This window comes from Episyrphus balteatus, chromosome 3 (genome assembly GCF_945859705.1).
Source record: "Episyrphus balteatus chromosome 3, idEpiBalt1.1, whole genome shotgun sequence".
NCBI classification, from domain to species: Eukaryota; Metazoa; Arthropoda; class Insecta; order Diptera; family Syrphidae; genus Episyrphus; species Episyrphus balteatus.
In genome coordinates, this window is record NC_079136.1 from 6,515,567 (window position 1) to 6,538,401 (window position 22,835).

Genomic DNA, 22,835 nt, shown 5'->3' on the forward strand with positions numbered 1-22,835 from the left:
CTCTACAAAAAAGGCCTTGGACACCATTTTCGTTTATATAACCGCTTAAAAGATATTTTACGTCCAAAAATCTTAATTTTGTAAAAACTTAAATTTAATTAAAAAATTAATTTTAATTTAAAAATTAATTAAATTATTAAACATACATACAGCCCTATAATTCTCAGCAAGCGATATTAAAAAAAAAATGTTAGTGGTAGCTAATACCAGACTAAAGGTTCCGTAGAACTGTCGGTTTTTCTAGGGTGGGCCTGGCTCACCCAGGACCCCCCCTTCCTACGCGCATGCGGTACACGATAACAAAACTGTAAAAAAAAAACAACCTAAGTTGATATCAAAATCTTAGTGCCAGGTGACAAATAATAGACACCGACAAAAGCACAAGGTGATAAGGCGACAGGCTGACAAAACTACAAGTGACAAGGCGACGAAGCGACTGGGAGACAAAGCAACAGGGCAGCAAGGTGACTTTGTTTCTGTTTCTCTGGCATTAATTGAATGTTAACTTGATCGTTTAATAAATAAAATGCACGACTGGGTCGCACGAACTTGCTCTTGGAGTTAAAATTGCTTAAATTTTTAAGACTTTTTATATAGAAATTTGAAAAAAAATAAAATTCGTTTAAAAAAAAAAATAAAATAAAATCTGAAATTGAATTGCCCTCCAAAACAAGTATGCAGTTTTGATTGATATATTAACGTGTATTTTTAGAAAAAAAATTTTCAAAATCGTTAGAGCCGTTTTTTAAAAAAACAATTTTTTATAAATAATTTTTTGGAAAAAAAGTTTGAAAATAATATTGGTATGCCATTTTGTAGAAATCACTAATCAACATCTAAAAACAAAATTTCCAAAAAAATTCAATGTCCCGTTTTCGAAAATTTGATTTTTCAAAAAAAAATTTTCAAAATTTTTTTAAAAATCCAAAAATTCTTTTTTTTTGAAATTTAATTTTTGGTTTATATTTAAATTATATAAATGCTTCTTCACTTTCATTGAAATCGAATAAGAAGTTTCAGAGATATTCGAATTTGAAAAAAAAACGGTTCTATGATCAATAATGATTTTCAAAAAAAAATTTTTTCATTGAAATATAGACCTTAGCTTGAAACTAACATTTGAATTTTTTAAACAAAATCGTTGGAGCCGTTTTCGAGATATTTCAATTTTACTAAAATCGGTATATGACAAGTACCGTTATTTTTTGTCCAAAAAAACTAATTCCAAAAACCCCTCTGGAGAGTCGCCAAATAACGCTACATACCAAGTTTGACATTAATCGGTCCATCCGTTTAGGCTGTAGGTCCTTATACAGACAGACAGACTGACAGACAGACAGACAGACAGACGGACTTCCGGGACCCACTTTTTTGGCATTCTCTACCATCGTAATGTCATGGAAAAATGTTATCTCAACTCTAAGAGCAAGTTCGTGCGACCCAGTCGTGCATTTTATTTTTTTTTTGTACGAATGCATAACTTGATATATAGTACCTATATCGCAAGTAAAAATTGTGGCTATCACACATGAATTCAATTGAAAATCTAAAACAATATGGTTCGTCTGCAAAAACATTACCTTAAGCCCTTTTCTTAATTTTCAGAACATTTTCTTAAGATCGATCTCATTTTCTTAAGATGGATCTCAAGAAAAAATACTGAAAACTGAGAAAAGAGCTTTTTGCATAATAATCCTACTGTCTTTTCTGTTTAAAGGAAGTAAATAAATTTTTTTTCCGGAAATTTCGAATATCCAAACGCTTATGTCCGGTTGTTAGAGTGCTTAGTGTATTAGATAGGATAAGTTGAGAACTATTGTAAATAGGTACCATTACGATATGTGTGTTTTCACGAAATGTCTGTAAAGTCAATCTGACCTTACGGCACTTTTATATGGATGATCCATAGTTTTAAAGTGTTCGAAAGCATTAATTCCAAATCATTTTTAATAGAAGAAAATATGTAGAGTAATTCACAGTAAATTTTTGTTGTTACGTTCTGTGTTAAATTTTTACTAAGTTTAATTTAGTCAATATAGAGCTGCTAGGGTAAATCTTGTATAATTTGCCAGAAATGATTAACAATAGTCTGAAAATTTTGCTTTTGTTGGAAATATTTTAGAAAAATAGTAATTCCTGAAAAATAGCCCACATATGTTTTTTGCTTTTTTTTAATTATAAAAAAATACCTAATCTTTAAACAAACGATTCCAACGCTGAATATTTTTGGTAATACAGCAAATAAATAAAAATTTGGAGCTCAAAAGATATAAGTTAGATAGTTTAAAAAACATGTTTAACTTTTTCAAATATTTTTTTTGGAAATTAAATTTTATTTATTTATTCTTTTATTCTATTATTTATTCTTTTTATGAATTTTAATACACCAAGCATCAAAATTCCAAGCAACATTTACCATAAGATCAGGTGTGTGCGATCCACTCGTGCATTTTATTTGTTTCATCAAGCATTTTTTCGTTTCAGCATTAAAATTCAATTGCCAAAAGTTTGATAAAAAAAGTTATTCAAGGTAATTCGTATATAACTCGAGAAAAAAGTTTGAGAAAAAACCGTAGTAGTGTGTTATAGCTTTTTTAAAAAAAAGTATATATGCTATCTTTAAAGTGATACAAAACTAAGAAAATATGCAAACAAAACTTGTTTTCGATAACAATAACCGTTCTATAGAATAATAGCCAAAAATCCGATATCGAACTTTCTTGGAAACGGACTTCTAATAGTCTTCAGAGCAAATAGTTTACAAACACCTCATTTTTAAGGTCACCTCATAAAGGGTCTACAAGAATTTCACATTTAAAATAATCAATGAGATCAAAGACTTATCCAAGATACTAATGAAATCATTCTTTGTTATCACTTACATAAACATAACCCCAGTGGATTCTTGTTCATGTTCATTATGACCAGAAACAAGCTAACAGCATCATTTAGAAAACAATTTTAAATTATGGCACATGACATGGATATTTTTCGAAGGTGCAACTCCGCACTAAAAAGTTGGACCTAAATAGAATTCGGCAAAGCAGAAGTACGTCAGAAACTTTGGAAGAATATTGGGACCTGCTTCAAATTCAAGGTTTTCGTTTATAAAATACAACAAAGCTTCTTTACAAATTCAGTTTGTTACGGAATAAAAAGGGTTTTAACATGATATACACCTATGTTTTGACTATGTTACTCCCCAAAACAAAGGAGATAAAAACGTATACCACGGTATCGATACAATGTATTAGAAATCCAAATCAATATTTTATTTTACCACACATACAATGCAAAAAAAGCTTGACTCTCAAAGTTCGTTTAACTTTATTGAGACCTTATCTTTCAATCGCATATAATCATAAATTGCTACCAACTTTAAAGTACCTAGTTGTAAACATTACTGATTAAAATTAAATAATCGAAACCTATTAACGCATAGATAACTTAGAATAATTTTTTTATTATTAAATCCAACCAAAAAATTCTACGATAAGACTAGTTACTTATTGACTTTCATTTGATTCGGGTGTATTATTAGTTTAAACAATGAAGTTGTTGATTATTGCACTTACAGTAGTTATATTTGGAGTAAGTTACAATAAAGTACAAATTCAGCAGACATTATTATTATTTTGTTTTATTTTCAGGAAGCGCACAGCTTATCATCTATCACTTCTCCACGAGTTAACTTTCTTGAAGAAGCAAAGTCCAAAAATTTCAACCAAAATGAACTAGAAATTCTGAAACCAATAATTGAATTTCTTCAACTGGAATACAATAAACTTTCAGCCTCAGTTGACCTTAGTCGAAACATTAAATCAGCAAACATAATTGACAGTCATTCATTTTTACAATTGAGTGATCTTCTTCGAACAATTCAACCAGAACTACCTTCCGAGGATGAATCTTCTTACTACTACAATGTTAGTCTACCAAATATTAATAATTTAAAAGGTCTCTACTCAAAAGGTCTTTCTGCTGATGAAGAAAATGACATTCAAGACATTTTTCAAGAGAACATTGATGATGCACGTGAAACAATTCAGATCCTTATTGAATTGTCCAATGAAACTGAAGCCGGATTGATAACAATCAATAAAATTAAAATTATCAAATTTATTTATAGAATGATACAAAAAGTTTATGGATTAGGAATTCAAGGAGGAAGAACTGCATATTGCACTTATTCAAGCTATCCTGCTATTAATTCAACTCTAAAAGAAGGAAGTCAAGATATTGGATCTTGTTACAATTACACCGAAACATCAATTGGAAGACTTCGAAGAGACGTTAAAACAGCAATTACAGATATAAGAGCGAATGTTAAAGAACTTGTTGGTATTTACAAGAAATTCGCCAAACGTCATTCTTTGCTTGGGAAACTTTTAACAGTTTTTCTAAATATTCAAAAGATCTCTAAGGATATCAAAGAAACAAAATCAATAGCTTTAGCTACTATTGAAGAAGTGAAGAACGATGGACCTATTATTGCAGCAAACATTAAACAATGCGCAACAACTTCGATTCCGGAATTCATTAACAATCTAAATCAAACTATAACTGATCTTATCACTTGCATCAATTTTGTTGATGACTCAACTCAGGGTCCTGAACCAGAACCTGAAAGTGTAGAAGAAAGTTTTGAAATTTAAGACACATTTCTTTAAAATACTCGTTTAATTAAAGAATGAATTTAAGAAATCTTTTTATTGTCTGTTATTTTGAACACAAGCTTGAATTTTAGTGAAAATTTCAACAAATTCTCTATCAAGTTCTTTGATTCCTTTGCAATTTGTTGCAGCAAAAGCTTCAATTTCTGCAACTCCTTGATGAATGAATTTCTCCACAAGATCATTTGCTTCCGATGTAATCAATTCGATATTTGCAATGCGTGTTACTACACAAAGAGAACTTACAGCTAAATCGACTGGCTTTTCCTCCTGAGCGAAACATTCTGCAGAAATATTTTCAACTTGACGTGGGGCATTCTTGATGAATTTTAAAGAATCCGTAATGGCGGTAAGTTTTTCGGAAACAAGTTTTTTAACTTCTTTAGCACACAAGTCATAAGTGCTGACAAGATTTCTCATAAATTGAGCTAAAGCAACTTCGTTTTCCTTGACGCATTGATTTCCATTGGTTTCAAACATCTCTAATTGATTGCTGAAAGCGTTGTTATTCTTCCATTGTTCAAGTTTTTCCTCAATAGTATTGAAAGTTTTATTCATTCTTTGAGTTAGATCGTTGGCAAACATTTGGGAATTTTTTGCAGCTTCATCGAGAACAGAGTCGAGACCGTCATAGACTGGACCATTTGGATTGTGTTGGGAATGATATTGGCATTCAGCTAGAATCTTGTTTTAAAAAAATATGTATGTTTCGTTAAAGTTTTAAAGCTAAAAACATAAAAGAAAACTCACGAGAAAGACACAAATTATTGTAGAAATGGAGAATACTTTCATTTTGAATTATTTGATTGATATTTCTGTCGTAAAATTAATGAAACTAGAAGAGAAGTAAAATTGTCTAAGTTTATATATGCCTAATGGGGAGCCTTTGTATTACTATCTTCCTAAAAATAATAAAATACTATTTTTCGATCACAATAAGATAAAAGCGAAACGATGTAAGACATGTCTGATAACAGAATTGTTTTGGGTTGGGTGGTTGATGAGATAATTTAATAATGCTCATGTCTTAATTTCTTAACTACATCGATAATTTTGTTTTCATTTGAAGCAATTTTAATATGTTAATTATTTTAGACCGTTAGTCAGATCCGGCAGATATTGTTTTCAGGTGAGTTCTTTATGATGTTGTCTGAATAAAACCCTTGTTTACGACCTTTTAAAATGGACCAATGCTATTTGTTTTCTACGTCTGGAAAATTTACTCCTTTATGAATCTAAAACTGCATAAAAAATGGTTAGGAACTGTTATATCTTACAGAAATTAATCTGCAAGGGAATCTTCGATAGATACTAACACTACCTACATCAAGATCGTTAAAAGATTTTTCCAATTTTCTAGTTTCCGAAGGTCAGAATCAAAATAATTCATATATTCGTATGAAGGATGAAAACCAATAGGTTGCACCTACTTCATTTTTGACGAGGCCTTCGAGGATCAATAGAATAGATAATAATTTTAGAAAAGAATCATAAAAGCATCAAATTCACACTTACTTTCTTTCAAAGAAGTTTTGCAAATTCTGCTTAAAATTCAGGGATAGAATCGGCTATTGTGTTTTGTGAAATGTGATCGGTGAAAATCACCAATATGGCTCTTGTGACTATCACCGATAACAAATCATAGTATTCCACCCCAGTATTGCATCTATAACTATATATCTCTCTTCACTCTTCTTGACTCCTCAGCTCCTCTAAGCCACGTTCAACGGATGCAATATTTGTTTTTCAATTACTTTCTCACTTTTTGTTTTTAAGAGCAGTTGTCAAGCTTCCTGAGAACTGTGTGATGTAAGACGAAAATTAACTCCGTTTGCAGAAATATAACACTCAAATAGACAGCAGTCTTTTTGGGATACAACTTCTGCTCTTTCATTTTCATTTGCGTTTAATAGCAAATATCTAAAAGTTCTTAACCGATCGCTTCAAATTTTGACAAAACGCTCCATTTCCATTTTCCCAAATTTAAATATTTAAATTTAGTTAGATAGTTATATTAAAAATTTACTGCTAAAAAAATGTAATTTTTTTTGTTATATTAGCTGCGTTCCTTTGGAAATATTTATCTACTGCTTAGTACTTAAAGCTACTTTGAACTACTTTTTCAATATAGCAAAGTAATTCAAAGTAGTTTAAAGTACCAAGCAGTAGATAAATATTTCCAAAGGAACGCAGCTTTTGTAGCTATATAATAACTTATCGGAATGAAAATAAAACTTTATGTTAAAATTTGAAAGCGATCGGTAAAGAACTTTTTGAATTTTGACATTAAACGCAAATAACCATGAGATATACAAAACACGTTGACTTCAACATAAGAATTTTGTACATTCACGATTTTGACCATACAGAATTATTTAGATTTCAACCCGAACAAGCGATCTCAACAAGTCAAACTGTTTTTAAACAATCAAAGTTCTGTTTAAATTGTCTTTAAGTCTAACTAACTCAAAAACAAATTGTATGTTAAAAAAGGAAATACAATTACTAACAATTTTTGCCTAATCCGTTTATGTGTATGAGTTTGTTTCCGCTAAAAAATGCTTTGAAATAAGCTTACTTTTTGTATGAAACCATAGTCGTATACAAAAATAGGTAAATCATAAGTTGCAATGAATTTTTTTTAATTTTAATTAATTATTCATATTTTCCATGAAAATTTTGTTGGAGAAATTCAAAATCCTATTCAGCACCCCAAAATTAAAGTCAATTAAGCCATAACTTTGCACTTTTATAAGCCTGAATAGTGAACACAATTTGACTGGACTTATTTTCTTAAATAAATAGCAAAAAAGAAACACAAATGCAAAGTTTTCAGAAAACCAACAAATTCGTTATTTGGGTTTTAGATATTTTTTGTTTGTGTACAAAAAAAAATAATGTATGCTTTGTCTAAAGTTTTACATCTTAAAAATCTAAGCCTTGAACCAGTCATAGAAATTGCGTTCATAATGTAAATAATGTAAACACGAGTTTTTCATTACCAAAATTATATCAAAACACAGATTGTATGTGATCTTTCCCGAAAAAGTACAAATCAGATAACAAAATATTTCTTTTAAAAAACCCACCCAAGTTATTATCTAAAAAAACCATGTTTTCGTCGTTTTGTTCTTGTTATCTTTCTATAAATTGTGTCTATATAAAAAGGAAAACCAAATTTAATGCTATTAGTTCTTATTAACAAACACAATTCAAGACATCAGAAGACTAAGAATGCAAATACAAGCTTTATTTTTCGTACTTTGCGGTATTCTATCCGTAAGTTTTGTATTTCTTTATTTTATATTTCAATCAAAATTAATTTATATTTAAGGTCAAAGGTACACCATTTATTGCTGATTCATCAGTTGATCTTTTTAAATTCAACGAAGTAAAAGAACAACAAATTGAAGTAAATTCAAATAACCTCAATGCATCTACTTTGAATTCTAATGAAACATTAGAAGTTGTAAAGTACGAGGAAAGCAGTGAGGAATCTCTTGAATTGGTTCCAATTGTCGAACAAAATCATATTAAAAGCGAGCATAATCATGGACCAAGTCATGGTCATGATAATCATGGTCATGGACATGGTGATAACCACGGACATGGACATGAACATGGTCCAAATCATGCCCCAAAACCTATAAAACAAATGGGACCAGTTGAATTAGGTCTTCGAAATGTTGTCTCCTCATCAGCCATTGCTACCGAAGAACTTTTTATGGAAATGGTTACCCTTAGTGCTGAAACATCTGAATCAATCAGAATCAAATCGGAACTTTTGACTGCACGCGCAATGAACGATATTTTCAGGCCATTGAATTTGGTAGAAGGTGAAATTAAGAAGACCCAGGAATGTGGCAAGCAGTATGTAGAAGCCTTTAATGAAATCCTCGTCCAAGTTAATAGCAATCTCAAGACTTGTGTCCACAATCTTACACTCATTGATGAAGGTTACAAGAACCAGAGTACACAGATTTTGTCTTCATTGGCAGTAGTTGTTGGAGATATTCAAAATTTGCCAGATTCTTGTGAAATTGCTAAGAGTTTTCCACTTGGAACTTTTTGCATTGTCAATAACTTAGCTGAGGTTAACAACCGCGTTGTGTTGGATGTAAAGAATTTGAAATTCATTACTGCTGTTTCAAAGGACGTATTTGGTAAAGCTGTTGGATCGACAGTTGCTTGTCATAAACGTTTGGTGGAAGGAGCTTCTGAAGCTTTGAAGAAACTGTACAATGAAGTTGAAGTGAAGTGTGTTCAACCTGCCAAGGCAGAGAATAAGCAAATGTAAATCATCAATTTGAAGAAAATTCTGTTTTAGTTCAGAAATTTGTTATTATATTTTCACAGAATCAAGAATAAAAGAAAAATATAATAATTGCATTTATGATTTGTGTTTCTGCGAGGTGACCAAAACTTTCTTAACTGAGTAATAGGGAAATAAATAAAAGATGCATTAATAAATCACCTTCACGACTTTTCAACACAGGATAAGTATACGAGAGTGCAGAACTGGACCATTTCTAATTATTCTATTGTTCACTTAGATTTTAGATTCATCAAAATACCATCGCTTAAAATTCTGTTGGCTAAAGTTATTTCGGCATCTCGTTGATCCTGATCTTGATCCCAAAATGACTTGAATTTGTATTTTTTTTTTGTTTCTATCTTCTATATCCTCCCCAAAAAAAGGTACACACACCATCTGGCACACGCCGTCATTTGTTTACACGTGTGCCACTGTAGCAATTCAGATTATTTCTTCCTCTGAATCCTGTGCATCAAGGAGGAAACCTTTTTTTTTGTCTTCTGTGTTATTATAACTGTTCCGTTTCATGGTTGGCGCGTTGGCATTCAACCTCAGATCAAAAAAACAATTTTTTGTCTGTATTTCCTTCTAGAAGCCAACAAATTTTATTTACTCCAAATAAATTCATGTATAGGTATCTTTGGTGTTGTCTAAAATTCAGAAAAAAAATTGTCCAAAAAAGTAAATTTCTTTGCTCATTGAGCTGGGGTCTCCTCTTTGCAATCTTCTCGAAAAATTGTAATCGACGGATACAAATGAAGGAAGAAAAAAATTGTATACCTTTATAGATATTTTTTTGAACAAGAATTGTAACACCATATGACGATGATGACGACGATGAAGATCCTTGCAACATATGTTGTTTTGGAATCAAGCCTTCGGTCGTTGTTGCATTGCAAGAAACAAAGTCCTTTGGCTTCTGTTCCTTTCCTATGGGTGCATTTTTTGATAGTATCTTGAGAATCAACATCAAATTATATCGAAACGAATTAAAACCTTAGTTCAATCTTTAAATTTTGATAGACATCTTGGTAAGAGCTTTAATTTTTTGTGAAGTGTCACTTTTTTACGATTTGAATTTTGGGTGATATTCTTGACAGTATTTGGATTTTTTATTTTGCCATTAGAAGTTCTTCAAATTTTAAGCTGATGTTGCCAAAATTCAAAGGAGACAAACTGTTAAAATATTATAATAAGATAAGAGAATAGAGAATAACTTTCTTTTGAAATAATTGAAGAATAATGTGTAAGAAATAAAACTAAATCAATGACTTAATTATATGAACACCCTATATTTCTGAACAATCATTACCTATATTATTGATATTATGTACTCTCTCAAAATGTTATAAACTTTGTTATAATCCTCAAATCGAATGATGTTACAGCTTTCTGTTTTAAGATTATGTACACGCATTGTCGAATGCATATAAATGTGCGAACCTAATTGTATTATATTTTATCATTGTTAGTTTTAGTTGCAATAAAGCGTTTTAAGTCGAAGCTTCTTGTCTTGTGGTCTTATTATTTTGGTCGCCTCTCCACTCCGTGCCCCTTACAAATGTCAAATCAAGAATTAATCAAGAAGCTTCGGGGGGTTACCATATTTTTAAATGATAAGATTCCAAAAGGACATTCCGAGTTCGTACATCAACTCTTTTATATTTAAAAATCAATGCTTTTCATCATTTTGGTTTATGAAGTGAAACTCTACAAATCACGTCCAATAAACCAAACCAAAATACAACCATAAAATGCCACATTAAATTTAGCATCCCCATGAGCTTATATTTCAGCTGATCTTCATTATTTTATGCATAACATAATAAAAGAAGAACTATCAAAAATGCGAATACAGTAAAAACAGCTGAACTTCGACGAAGGTAGACATCAAAACCAATTTCAAAATGTATTCTCCGCACCAAAAACAAAAAAAAATCAATATGACATTTATTTGACAAGTTGAAGATGGATCTTTCATCTGGACGATTGTTGACATAAGTTTTCATGTTGATATTTTATTGATATGGAAATATAGAAACGAAGAATTTAACTATGTAAATTATATGCAGCATTGCGCCGATTCACCTGCGAGCAAAGTCTACCCTTAGCCCATTGTTGAATATCAAATACAAAATGTGACAAAACAGGGTGCTTTCAGTATTCAAGATTGTAAACAGAGAAAAGTGACGAACTGAAGAGAGTTAACTTTTAGAAAAACCCAATCTTTTATCCTCGAATGTTTGAAACATTTTGTATGGAACTTAAATCACCCTGTTTATGTAAATAGATCAACTACTGTGTGCATGAAAAATACTCTAAATGCAAGGTACCAAATGATGAACATTGATCTTCTATACAAACAAAAATATGCATGTATTTTGAATCATATATGTATCCATTTGAGAGAAGAATATTTTATGCTAAGCGCGTGGCGTCCACACTTCTTACAAAAATCAACCAGATGGAGGCATAGATAACTCCGAAGAGAATATTTATAACCTTCAATGAGCAATTATCAGACCTTCCTTATGGTGCGCACCAACTTTATATACATACGCACATTCAGGATAACCTCACTCTCTACCTTTTATTCCTCTTGAATGTTCAGGAATTGAATATTATTTCTTAAAGTTTTTTTTTTTTGTATTTTTTTGGTTATGCCCTGCTCTTTTTCTTCCTCTCTGACCATATGTTGTCCTTAAGGATTTTCTTGGCACGACTACACTTCTTCTTTGCTATATCCTTAAACATTACTATAAAAAAAAAAACAATAACAAAAAGTGTAGGTCCCTATATATAAAATACATTTTAAACGGTTAACCCATTTTCGAGTCATTGTTAAAAAAAAAATAAGAATGTTAAAAAAAAAATCAAGCAACAGCCGAATACACTGCTGCAATTAAATTCTTAATAAATAACTTTAAGTACCCAGAGCAGACCTGAATGGATACTAATTCCTTTTCGCAGGAATACAAATCAATTAATACTTAAAAGTTGTTGCATGGTGATGATATTAATGTTTACCTTGCTGTGATGCTGATTTTTGTTGTTGTTTGTGTATCCTTAAGATAGGACAATCAGATTTTGAGTAAATTGATACTATTAAGTCGAGCTTTATTAATGTCTTCTTACCGCACAAACAGCAGCTATATTGCATGACATTTGCTTAAGATCTAGATAGAGTTACTTATACTAACTTGATTGATGTAAGTTTAATTTGTAGATAATTGCCATCATGGGGAATCATCTTTTGTGATATTACTTTGTATTATTATGTTTCATATGAAAACAAGGAGTTGAAAGATTTATTTTATATATATTTTTCGTAGAAGTAGAATCAAATTAGCCAATAAATTAAAAACATCATATAAGTACATATTAAAAAAATTATAGGTTAACTCAACCATGATGTTGAACCATTATTAAACTGTTGTAAAGAGCATAAGCAAAACTATTTCGTTAGCCAAAATCATCTTGCCCATAGTCTTGACAGTTTGTTGATATTTTTTGATTGCATAATTATTGAGTATATTTAAATGAAGATTCTTATTATAATTAAGGAAATGTTTACACTGCATTGGGGTTATTCTGTAATTTTTGATAATCGACATAAAATTAATCGTTAACGTGATTGTTCGCTTTTTTCTTCAAGTAACAAAGTTGTTTTCTACATTACAGTTTGAGAATCATCAAAAATATATGAAATGATGCCTGATTCAATATATCTTAACAGATTATATGTCAGCCTAGCCAACTAGGTGGTTGGTTTTTACTTCTGCTAGTCTAGGTTCGTATCCCAAGTTGAAAATGAGAATGATTTTTGAAGTGAAAACTTCTTTAGTATCGTAGTGATTTGAAACAAGATGAAACGAAAAAGCGACACGAAAAATCAATTGATTATAACTTTTTTGTTTTAATAGATAGATGAATGAAATTTATACTGTAGATAGGTAATACAATAAACTATTACTTAACAAAATTTCAATAAATTTTATATTCAAAATTCTGAGATAACGGTGAAAATATAATCTTTTACTAAACAAGTTATATCTAATAATCAAAAGCACATACAAATTTGATTTAACTTTAATACGTATGCCGATAATATTACCTTTAATTTGATATATCACACATAACGGTACGTGTTCTACAATTTACACAATCTTAAATTAAAAAACTTGAAAAGTTCATCAAAACACATGTGGAGGAGATCTGTTGTCGATGAGCAGTCACCAGTGTAGGAAGTACCGTAATCTCAGTTTGAAATTTCGACATGGTTGACTTTAAAAAATTCTTACTTTTTTTGTAGGCATCATAGAAATATAATTGAAGCGTTATTTAAAAGATGAAATAATAAAATTGATGATATAAAATTTATTATAGGTTGTCATTTAAAAAAATGGATTTAATGGTGTTAGAATGGAAAAAAAATGATTTTTTTTGCTTTCTTTGAGAAAACTGATTGGGTTCAAAAAATTCTAGCTCTTTTTGTAGATGTTGTATAGACATGGTCGATATAAATATTTCGAGCTGAAACAATAAACTTGCGGATGATATAAAAATTTTTGTAAGTTGTCATACAAAAATGGATTTAAAAGTGATAAAATAAAAAAAGTTAGATATTTTCGGTTTTTTTTTTCAAGAAAGAATATTTTTAAGGTTTCACTTCTACCGCGTGTGAATTGCACACATGATTTTTTTTTTATATTTGCTTAAATTGCTTGAATAAAAATAAGTTCAAAATTTTTTGCATTAAAAAGAAATGTTCTTGCAATAAAATAAAATAAAATGCACGACTGGGTCACACGTATCTACTTGGTCTTATGATAAAAGTACCTCTTGCATTTGAAAATCTGTTTTTATAATTAATGAAACACCGTTTTTAATGACTTTGATCAAATAATAAGGTTTGCCATCTGATTTCTGTGATAAAAAGGAATTTTTAGAAAAAAATTTGAAAATAGTTAGAGCCGTTTTTTTAAAAGAATTTTTGTTTACGAAATTTTTCTAACATTTTTCAAAAAAACAAAAATTGGTATGCAATTTTGAAGAAATAATTGAATAACACTTAAGAACAAAATTTCAAAAAAACTTCACAAAGCCGTTTTTAAATAATTGATTTTTCAAAAAAAAAAAAAAAAATTAAAATATTTTTAAAAAATCAAAAAATGTGTATTTTTGAAAATTTTATAAAATTTTAATATGTATTAAGATTAGGTACCTACCCTACTCACAATTTTGGTTTTATAATGCTTTACAGAAGCAACAATTGCATCTGTAAAGCTTTATAGATACGGTGACCATATTTCTGGAAGCGAAACCCGGGACAGATAAAAAAATTCGTTGGAACGTTTTGAAAATATTGATTTTTCAAAAAAAAAAAAAGTTTTCATAATTTTTCTTTATTTTGATATCAAACGATTTTATCGGAGCGTTTTTGGTGAAATCATTTAAGTCTTTTATGAAATCAGAAATCAAGAAAATGGATTTAGTATAATAATGTCTGTTAATAACTTCTTAAAAACGGGAGAGCTGTTTTTTAACATTTTAATTTTATTTTAAATGATTTTGATATTGTATGATCTTAAACACAACTTTTAACGTTTCCTTAAAAGTTTTGAAACTTATCTGGGTTCTTTACTCTTCCATATGTTGTTCTTTATTCGAAAACATTTTACCTAATGTAGCAACCCGACAAACAGAAGCTGGAACTAAATAATTGACGAACATTAAAAAAAAAAAAAAAACTAAAGCGTTTGTCACTCTAACTTATTTGTCCAGGCTATTTTTCTTGCAGCAAAAGTTTTTTGACTTTGCTTCAGAAGCGTACTAGGCTTAATGCTTTATCCGAAAAATTAGAAAAAATTTAATTACCAGCCACTGTTTTCTTGTTTTCCGTACAAAGTATTTAAAGTATTTAATACAAAAATCAGAGAATGTAAAAATACGGGACAGTCACGGGACAAATTACAAAATACGGGACACTTTTACGTCCCGGGTTTCTTAAATAAAAGCCCGGGACAAACTGTAGAAATACGGGACAGTCCCGGGTAAAACGGGACGGATGGTCACCGTATTTATAGAACCAAAATTGTTTGTCGGGTACTTAAACGCCTTTGCATAAAAATTTTCGTTGAAATCGGCTAAGTCATATACCAGATGTGCTATGGCAAGTACCCTTCGGTGCAAAAAATGTTTTTTTTTTTAATTCAAAAATTGAAGCCGTTTTTGAAAAAAAAAATACTTTTCTTTTTCCGTTATATGACAGGTACCGCTAGTTTTGGTCCTAAAAACATTTCAATTTTTCCTCTATAGAATCACCCAAAACTGCTTACAACCAAGATATATACAGACAGACAGACAAAATTTGCCGGACCCACTTTTTTGGCATTTTCTATCATCGTAATGTCCTGTCTGATTGTTATCTTGAGTTCGATTTTTTTACGAATCCTAAACTTGCCCTATGTGTTCATATGTAGTGCTATAGTACCTACATACATATATCGCAAGTAAAAAGGTTAGTTACCCAATCAGCATGTACAATTCGCTGACTCAAAGAACCATATCGGCTTAGTGGCAAGAATAAAACCCATCCCAGCCCAACAAACCATTGTTAAAAGCCTTGAATCTGACATTTCTACATTGATTTAGGTAGTGCGAAATTCCGTGCTGTCAAAATACACCAAAAAAATCGACAAAGTTTATGGCCTAGGCCACTTAAATATTCAATTCAATTCGTCTGTATTTTTTTTTTTTTTTTTTGTTAATGTTTGTTACCTCGTAACTTTGGACTGAGTGATCCAATGTTGATAATTTTTTGTATTGGAAAGCTGGTGCCTGCAGTGTGGTTCCATTTCAGTTTCGTTCAGTTCTGGCTAAAGAAACTATGAGAAAAACCATAAAATCCAGTTTTGATCCAGACTATCCATAATTCTTAATTCTGATGCTCAATTTTTTTGAAGATATCTTCCATTTTATCTCAATACATCATCATTCATGCCATCAAGTGAAGTGTATAAATATACAGTTTATTAGCACTTTTTTTTTCTCTCTCTCTTCTCTTAATTAAACTGTGCGTTAAATTAAAATTTGACACCCGAATTAATACCGAAAACGGCGACAGTATAGGTAATATGTTGCTTGTTTTATTTTTTTTTTTCTTACTGCGAATAAAGTGAAACAAAAACTGTCAACATAAATCTGAAGCTTATTTTGGCTCAAGATTCAGTTTTGTTTTTTTTTGGTATATTTTTTTTTGGACACTGTCTCCAAACTCAAGTCAAAAATCAAATCTCCTCAAAAGCAATTGCCACACGCAAGTCATCTACTTGTAAAAATTTTGTCTGCCAATCTCGATTAAGTCATTTGATACAATTTTCCACCTCATTTGTTCGTAATTGGGCACCAACGGCCAACCATCAGCCACCAAGAAGTCAGAACTCGCCACCAAAAAAAAGTTAACAACACACAAACACACACAATGTCCCAAAATCCATCCATTGAGCTTGGTTTGTGTCTTTTGTCTCTTTGTGGTTGACTTCATGTTATGTAGATTGGCTGTATGTGAAGACTTTGTCTCAGCTCTCAAGTGGCATCCAGTTTTTTGGTTTTGGTCAAAAAATTCGTGTGAAAAATTCCCAATTTAAGTCCTTGAGGTGACATCTCAGGCGCACATCGATCGCCGCAACCAAATTAAGTGGGAAAAAAAAATTAGCATACATTGTGCTGGCGTAATGGGTCAATTATGCAGGCAATTAAAATCGCAAATTACCTCGTCTCGGTTTCGAATATCTTGATGGTGATTTTTCGCACTATTACCCACTTCGTGCATCAAGGATTAATTGACGGTGTGTGTGTGTGTGAAGTGAAAACGATGCATTGATAGGTTTTCATCAAATTCGAATTGTCGAATCGGCATTCTTAAAAAGGATACCAATCAATCCCACGGGGAGTCTTCTATTAATAAATTATTAAATTTAATGTTCCTAGTTGAAGGATATTCCTTTTTTGTCTAGTTTGAATCATGATCATTGCATCAGAGAGTTATGAAAGGCGCTTCCTTTTGTCCACTTTTTATACCGCATCATCATCTTCGGTGGTGGTATCCCGATCGATCCACGCAAGTATTAGTAAATTCCCGATTAGTGAAACTCCTTAAGGATCCTTTTGTGCGCATGGCAATGAATTTTTGCCCACACCATTTCGATTGATATAGTGACCCTTGTTTATTATGGCAGGGGCGTGTTACGCCTGTCAACATTAATGTTGGTGGTCATTTGCGATGCGTTGGTCAGCTCTCAGCTCTTAAAGTCAAGTCGAGTGGTATCTATCTCTTCTCACATTGTGTGTTCCTTTCGATTTCTATAGAGTTTTTGTTCTAATATACAACACGAACAATAACACACTCTGTCAGGTAAAACACAAAAGGATGGATATTATTTTAAGGAAAAGATTCATTACTTCATTTGATAACGAACAAAATACGATCCTTTGACGATGCACATAGGGGTATTTACCAATTTTAGGCGGACAAAATTATTTTTCCGGTTTATCTTCATCAATAAGGTATTTAGTACTGGAATAAAGTGTTTAAAGTGTTGATTTTAATGAAAACATTTTTCTTCCTAAACCACTTTTTGATCAAACAAAAAAGTGTGAAGAATGGATCCCAATGGTTTGTTAAAACGCTTATAAATGGAGTTCTATTAATGGTATCGCCAAGATAAAGGTCTTAAAATTTAGGAAAAATCATAAGGATTCAGGTTCTGTAATTCACAAAGTTGAATCTTTAAAAAAACTTAAAATATGGATGCTGACTACAAGGTAACCATTTTTCAAAACCTAAAACCTTTAAGAAGGGCAAATGTGTCGAAGTTGCACTTAGTTGCACCTATTTTTTACAGATTCAATTAGATAAAAGTTTAACCTTTAGAAAACATAAAATTTTATCACACAATAATGTGAAATTGTATAACTTATCTCCTTATCAACACAGAAATTTACTTTTTTTACGATTAATTTATATTAAGATTCAACATATCACTTTTTTATTTATAAAGTAATACAACATTTAGATACAACATCTAGTAGAGAGTTTCGTATCTCCTTATCAATATTCCATAAAAACTTTTTTCTAAATCCACTTAAAAAAAAAGTACTTACTTAAGCACAGACGGTAAATTACAAAAAAAAATTAATTTTATCTTTGGGCTGAAAACTTTGAACTCTAGACCGCTGCTGTTAGTCACCAGAAGTGATAATCAATTTTAAAACTATAAGAAAACGCTAAGCAAGTTATCTACTTTTAGTAGGATGTTGATTTTTTACGTTTGGATCAAATTAAAATTTCGTGTTTTGTCCGCCTAAATTGACTAAATACCCCTATGTGCGATGGTGTGAAATTCATTTAACCACAACTAATTTTATTGCTTAATTCTTTTAGTCGATTCTATTTTTTTTTATCAATTTAATATATTATGATATTTTTTGAAAAGAATATATTTTTAAGGGTTATTACAATAAAAAGGGATAATAGTTATGGAATTTTTTGTTCGTGCGTTATCCAAAACTCTACTTAATCATAAGTAACAAAAGAAATTCAATAGAATATTTTCAAAATACAAATAATTTGCATTAAAAAAGCAATTTGTTTGGTCTATTCTTCTTGATTTTTTTTTTTCAGTTATATAATATATATTATTCATGATTCGGGAGATTATTTCTCATACGTATTTTCTTTGAGATTAATTTAATGTGAAAATTATTGCATTATAATTTTTACTTGGTCAGTTTAGGTTGTTATAAAAATACATACATACTTACAATAATTTTGTATAAAAAGTATATATATAAGTATGCTTACAGCCCTATTTATAAAGCATTATGTACTCTTTATAATGTCTTTAAACAGAAAATTGTTATTCATAGACTTTATGCAACGTTTAATAGAGGTAGCATAAGCTAAACGCGTTTTTATGTTGTTTATATATATAGAGCCTGAATAAGAATTTATTTTGCTTAAATGTCATTTGAATATCACATAATTTTGAGAAAAAGAAAACATAGCAATGATTTGTATATATTTTTTTTTTTTTTCATTGAAGAATTTAGAGCCCCCGCACACTACAAACTTTCTATCGGCCGACAGTTTAGTCGGTCTCTTAATCAGTATCAAAATGTATGAAAGTGCGCACACTACAACGATTAAGTATCGGCCGATGAAAAAGTTTGTTTGATCGAAAAAAAAGTTTGTTTTGCTACACAATTGCCTTCAAACTAAAATGTTTCCTAGCGACCCGACTGTTTATCCGGTTGCCTGTGCGCACACTAGGAGCCCAACCCGACTAAACTATCGGCCGATAGAAAGTCTGTAGTGTGCGGGGGCTCTTATTATAAGTGAACAATTTCAAAACAACTAAAAAAAAATTATTTTAGCACAAAAATGTTATTTTTGCGCCAGGATTTGATAACGGTTTTTTGTAGAGGAGTTCAATACAATCTATCTCCCCTCTTTAGGAGGGAGGGGTAATTTTCTAAAAAAAAATTATTAAAATAAAATAAAAATTATTAAAAAACAACGGCAACACATACAGTTATAAATGATACCATTTCCGAAAGGCGATATTGGACATTTAATTTTAATTTTTAAATCAATATATTTCAACCAATTGTTTTTGAAATAATCCGTTTCAAAGTTAAAAAAAAGACGAAAAAAGTTTTAAAAAAACTAATTAGTTACTATTTTTCTGTGAATTTTAATAAAAAATTGACCCATGAAGAAACCTCAATTGATTCTTTATCAAACAATAAAAACTATATGTTTCTATGCCTTTTAGGTTTTGAGAAAGTGGAAAAATAATTTTGTCAGATTTTTTCAAATTATTTTTTTTTTACTTTTTTTTTATTTTTCAATTTTCTCAAAACCTAGAAGGCATAGAAGCATATAATTTTCAATGTTCGATAAGGAATCAATTGAGGCAGTTTTCTTAAAGAGTCCATTTTGTATTAAATTTCACAGTCTGGACAAAAATAGTAATTAATGATGAGTTTTTAAAATTTTTTTTTTTCGTCTTTTATAACTTTGAAACCGATTATTTAAAAAAACAATTGATTGAAATATATTGATTTAAAAATTAGAATCAATAGTAACAGTAAGTGTTGCCGTTGTTTAAATTTTTTTTTTTTATTTTGATATGTTTTTTTAGAAAATTACATTACAAAGTAAAAAAATGATAGTATTGAACTCCTCTACAAGTTATCGTAATACGTGCCAAAATAACACCCTAAACGTTCGAATTTCTGTATCTGGGTTGAAATCGTAAAATTTTTTTTCTAGGCCAATTTTGAACTGATTTTCATAAAAAATACCTCATTTGATTTGAAAATAAATATTATTTACGAATTTGTTTTTAAAACAGCATGTTGTTTTGAAAACATATAGGTACTTTAAATTGATGTCAAAGTTGGGGAAATGATGAAAAAAATGGAATTTTCAAACTTTGACAGCTTATAAATTCTAGGTGGCTTATCAGAATCAAATATTTTATACATTACAAAAATCAAAAATGGGCAAAAATTTGACGAAGCTAGAATTTTTTCAATGGGTGAAGGTCCAAAAAACCGTTTTTTGCCCCTAACTCCAGATTTTGGGGGTGTTAGGGTCTCTTTAAATACCGTTTCGTAATCAGTGCGACTAGCTCTACAAAACGTGATAGGTCTCCACTCGTGTATATTTTGAGTGTTACACAGTGTTATTGAAATCTTGCCCTCAGTATTTTTATAAGGCAACGTTTTTGATGTTATACTACATTTGCGGCGTATGTGTATGAAAATTTGTTTTTTTGAAAACAAAAATCAAAGAGATTAGCCAAGAAGCACCATCTAGTGTTCATGATTGTAAAACAGTTTTGTTATGGCTAGAATTAGTGAGTAAGAAGTATAACTTTAACTGCTTTTTTTAAAAACGCAGCTCTTTATCTAAGTAAATTTTGACTTACTTAAAACTCTTTAAAAAACAATGTTCTGCCTAAGGAATTTTGATTATAAATGTTACATTTTTACCCAATTGAATTAAAAATCACCAGTTAAGAGAAAATCACTTATTCGTCATACGAGTATATTTCAATCAAAATCCCAATTTTCAATTGCAAAATTAAGTACCAATTTTATTCAATTGATGGATGTCAAAATCCAAATTCTTCAGGGTTTAGTAACCTTTTAATTCGACTATGCAAATGTCACGCGTTCTTGGCTTAAAGTCAATTCAACTAACCACAAAGTGTGGATGCACAAAAGAATGATTTGTTCCTTAATCCATATAATCCTGCTATATTATAACAACCTAATTAAAGTGTTAAACTCAGACTTTGACATTTGCCACATTTATCCCGAGGCCAATAATGATCAGCTTCTCTATTGAATATACAGATGCAAATTCTGATACTTTTTCCCTCAAGCATAAAGGACAATGTGCTTTGTGGTAATCTTTGCGGTAGTTTTTTTTGTCAATTTTTATATAAATGCTTATAAGATCAATGACGTTGTCGTTGCCCTGTTTTTTTGCGTGCACCTGTGTGCAGGTGCCAATTTATTTTTGCGGCCACCTAGATCAGTGAAGCCCCAGGAAAACAACAAAATCTGTTCTGATGATCCCCCAATGTCTCCTTTTTTTTGGTAAGATCACATCTACCGGTCGGTGATGATGGTGCTCCCTTTATCACCCGAGGTTAAAAAAAAAAAACACAAAATCCACACAAAGAAGTCGACATCGCCATTCAGAGTGCAGTTGTGCGTTGCGGTACCCTTTTTCGTTATGCACATCCGCATCATGGTAATGGGCTGCTGCCAAACCATGTTGCTGCTGCTTATGCTTTTGTGTAGTGATCAAATATAATGTGCCTAATTTGCACGTCATTAATTTCTTCCAGAACTTGATTAGATAATCTTGTATCTGGAGGATGTATCTTGTTAGCTCCTTCGATATGCATGTCGGTTTGCCTTTCGTCTGCATCAACAACAGAAAACAAAAATTAAAAACGCCTATGGACTTGTCGTATGTTCTCGGGGCTATATCCTTGCATTTTTTTTTTGTCGGCGATCAGATCATGGATACTTTATACGTATTTTCTCTCCTCTGATCAAGTTCTAATTTGTCAAATGAGCGTTCTGAACCTTTTAATTAAATAATCTTGCCGACATCGATTTTGCAGGACCACCAAGAATTCATGATCTGAAGAATTATCACGCCACGCAGAGTGCGAAGATCATTAAAAAAGGGTGAAGAATTTTGAAATATCATGATCGCAAATCATGAAAGAGGATCTTTTTTTTCCAAATTTCGCATCAAGACTTTTGAAATTTGAAGAAGACTCAATTTAATTCTTATCTAATCTGCATCTTCAAATTGCCAATACTAACTGATCGTCTGAAGGAAGATCCTTCATTAAGGTAGAATACCATCCAATTACTGACCAGTAAAGTCAGTTTCCTTTTTTTCCAAATTGATTTACCGTAAAACAAACAAATGGTATCGGCAATTATCAGTAACACGAAAGATATAACTTCCTCATTCTTTGGTGGATATAAATTTCTTTTTACCTCATAGGAAGTGTAGGAGGTTTACAAACGGACATTCGTCATTTGGAATCACTCCTTATACTCTCGGTGTGGTATGCTTCCATTCAACCAAGCCGATAGTAAAAAGTAAATGTACTCGTTTGTATCTACAAGAACGAAAGACCTCACACGGATAAACTCAAACTCCAGTGATGACTTAATTGTTTCGAAGGCGTTACCCAATGATTTGGTGTCGCTAATTACAGGGCCAAATTTGCTCTCTCTCTTCG

The 22,835-nt window shown here is 30.8% G+C and overlaps 3 protein-coding genes across 3 annotated transcripts; 2 read left to right on the plus strand and 1 right to left on the minus strand.

Moving 5' to 3' along the window:
• The first annotated feature begins 3,515 nt into the window (after positions 1–3,515).
• Positions 3,516–4,676, plus strand: LOC129916547 (uncharacterized). Its single transcript, XM_055996552.1, has 2 exons — positions 3,516–3,591; positions 3,651–4,676. The coding sequence occupies exons 1-2, from the start codon at positions 3,550–3,552 to the stop codon at positions 4,653–4,655; spliced, it is 1,047 nt and encodes a 348-aa protein (XP_055852527.1). The 5' UTR covers positions 3,516–3,549; the 3' UTR covers positions 4,656–4,676.
• A 19-nt stretch (positions 4,677–4,695) lies between these two features.
• On the minus strand, positions 4,696–5,553 carry LOC129916549 (uncharacterized). The gene is made up of 2 exons (XM_055996554.1): positions 5,424–5,553; positions 4,696–5,357 (listed from the first exon to the last, which is right to left on the minus strand). The coding sequence occupies exons 1-2, from the start codon at positions 5,463–5,465 to the stop codon at positions 4,710–4,712; spliced, it is 690 nt and encodes a 229-aa protein (XP_055852529.1). The 5' UTR covers positions 5,466–5,553; the 3' UTR covers positions 4,696–4,709.
• A 1,813-nt stretch (positions 5,554–7,366) lies between these two features.
• On the plus strand, positions 7,367–9,348 carry LOC129916548 (uncharacterized). The gene is made up of 2 exons (XM_055996553.1): positions 7,367–7,952; positions 8,008–9,348. The coding sequence occupies exons 1-2, from the start codon at positions 7,908–7,910 to the stop codon at positions 8,968–8,970; spliced, it is 1,008 nt and encodes a 335-aa protein (XP_055852528.1). The 5' UTR covers positions 7,367–7,907; the 3' UTR covers positions 8,971–9,348.
• The last annotated feature ends 13,487 nt before the right edge of the window (positions 9,349–22,835 follow it).

What these genes read in the sequence shown, in the direction of transcription:
- LOC129916547 (XM_055996552.1), top strand. Translation starts at nt 3,550, where the DNA reads ATGAAGTTGTTGATTATTGCACTTACAGTAGTTATATTTGGA. An exon ending in TTACAGTAGTTATATTTGGA is followed by an intron (nt 3,592 to 3,650) that starts GTAAGTTACAAT and finishes TTTTATTTTCAG; the next exon opens with GAAGCGCACAGCTTATCATC.
- LOC129916548 (XM_055996553.1), top strand. Translation starts at nt 7,908, where the DNA reads ATGCAAATACAAGCTTTATTTTTCGTACTTTGCGGTATTCTATCC. An exon ending in TACTTTGCGGTATTCTATCC is followed by an intron (nt 7,953 to 8,007) that starts GTAAGTTTTGTA and finishes TTTATATTTAAG; the next exon opens with GTCAAAGGTACACCATTTAT.
- LOC129916549 (XM_055996554.1), bottom strand. Translation starts at nt 5,465, where the DNA reads ATGAAAGTATTCTCCATTTCTACAATAATTTGTGTCTTTCTC. An exon ending in CAATAATTTGTGTCTTTCTC is followed by an intron (nt 5,358 to 5,423) that starts GTGAGTTTTCTT and finishes TTTTAAAACAAG; the next exon opens with ATTCTAGCTGAATGCCAATA.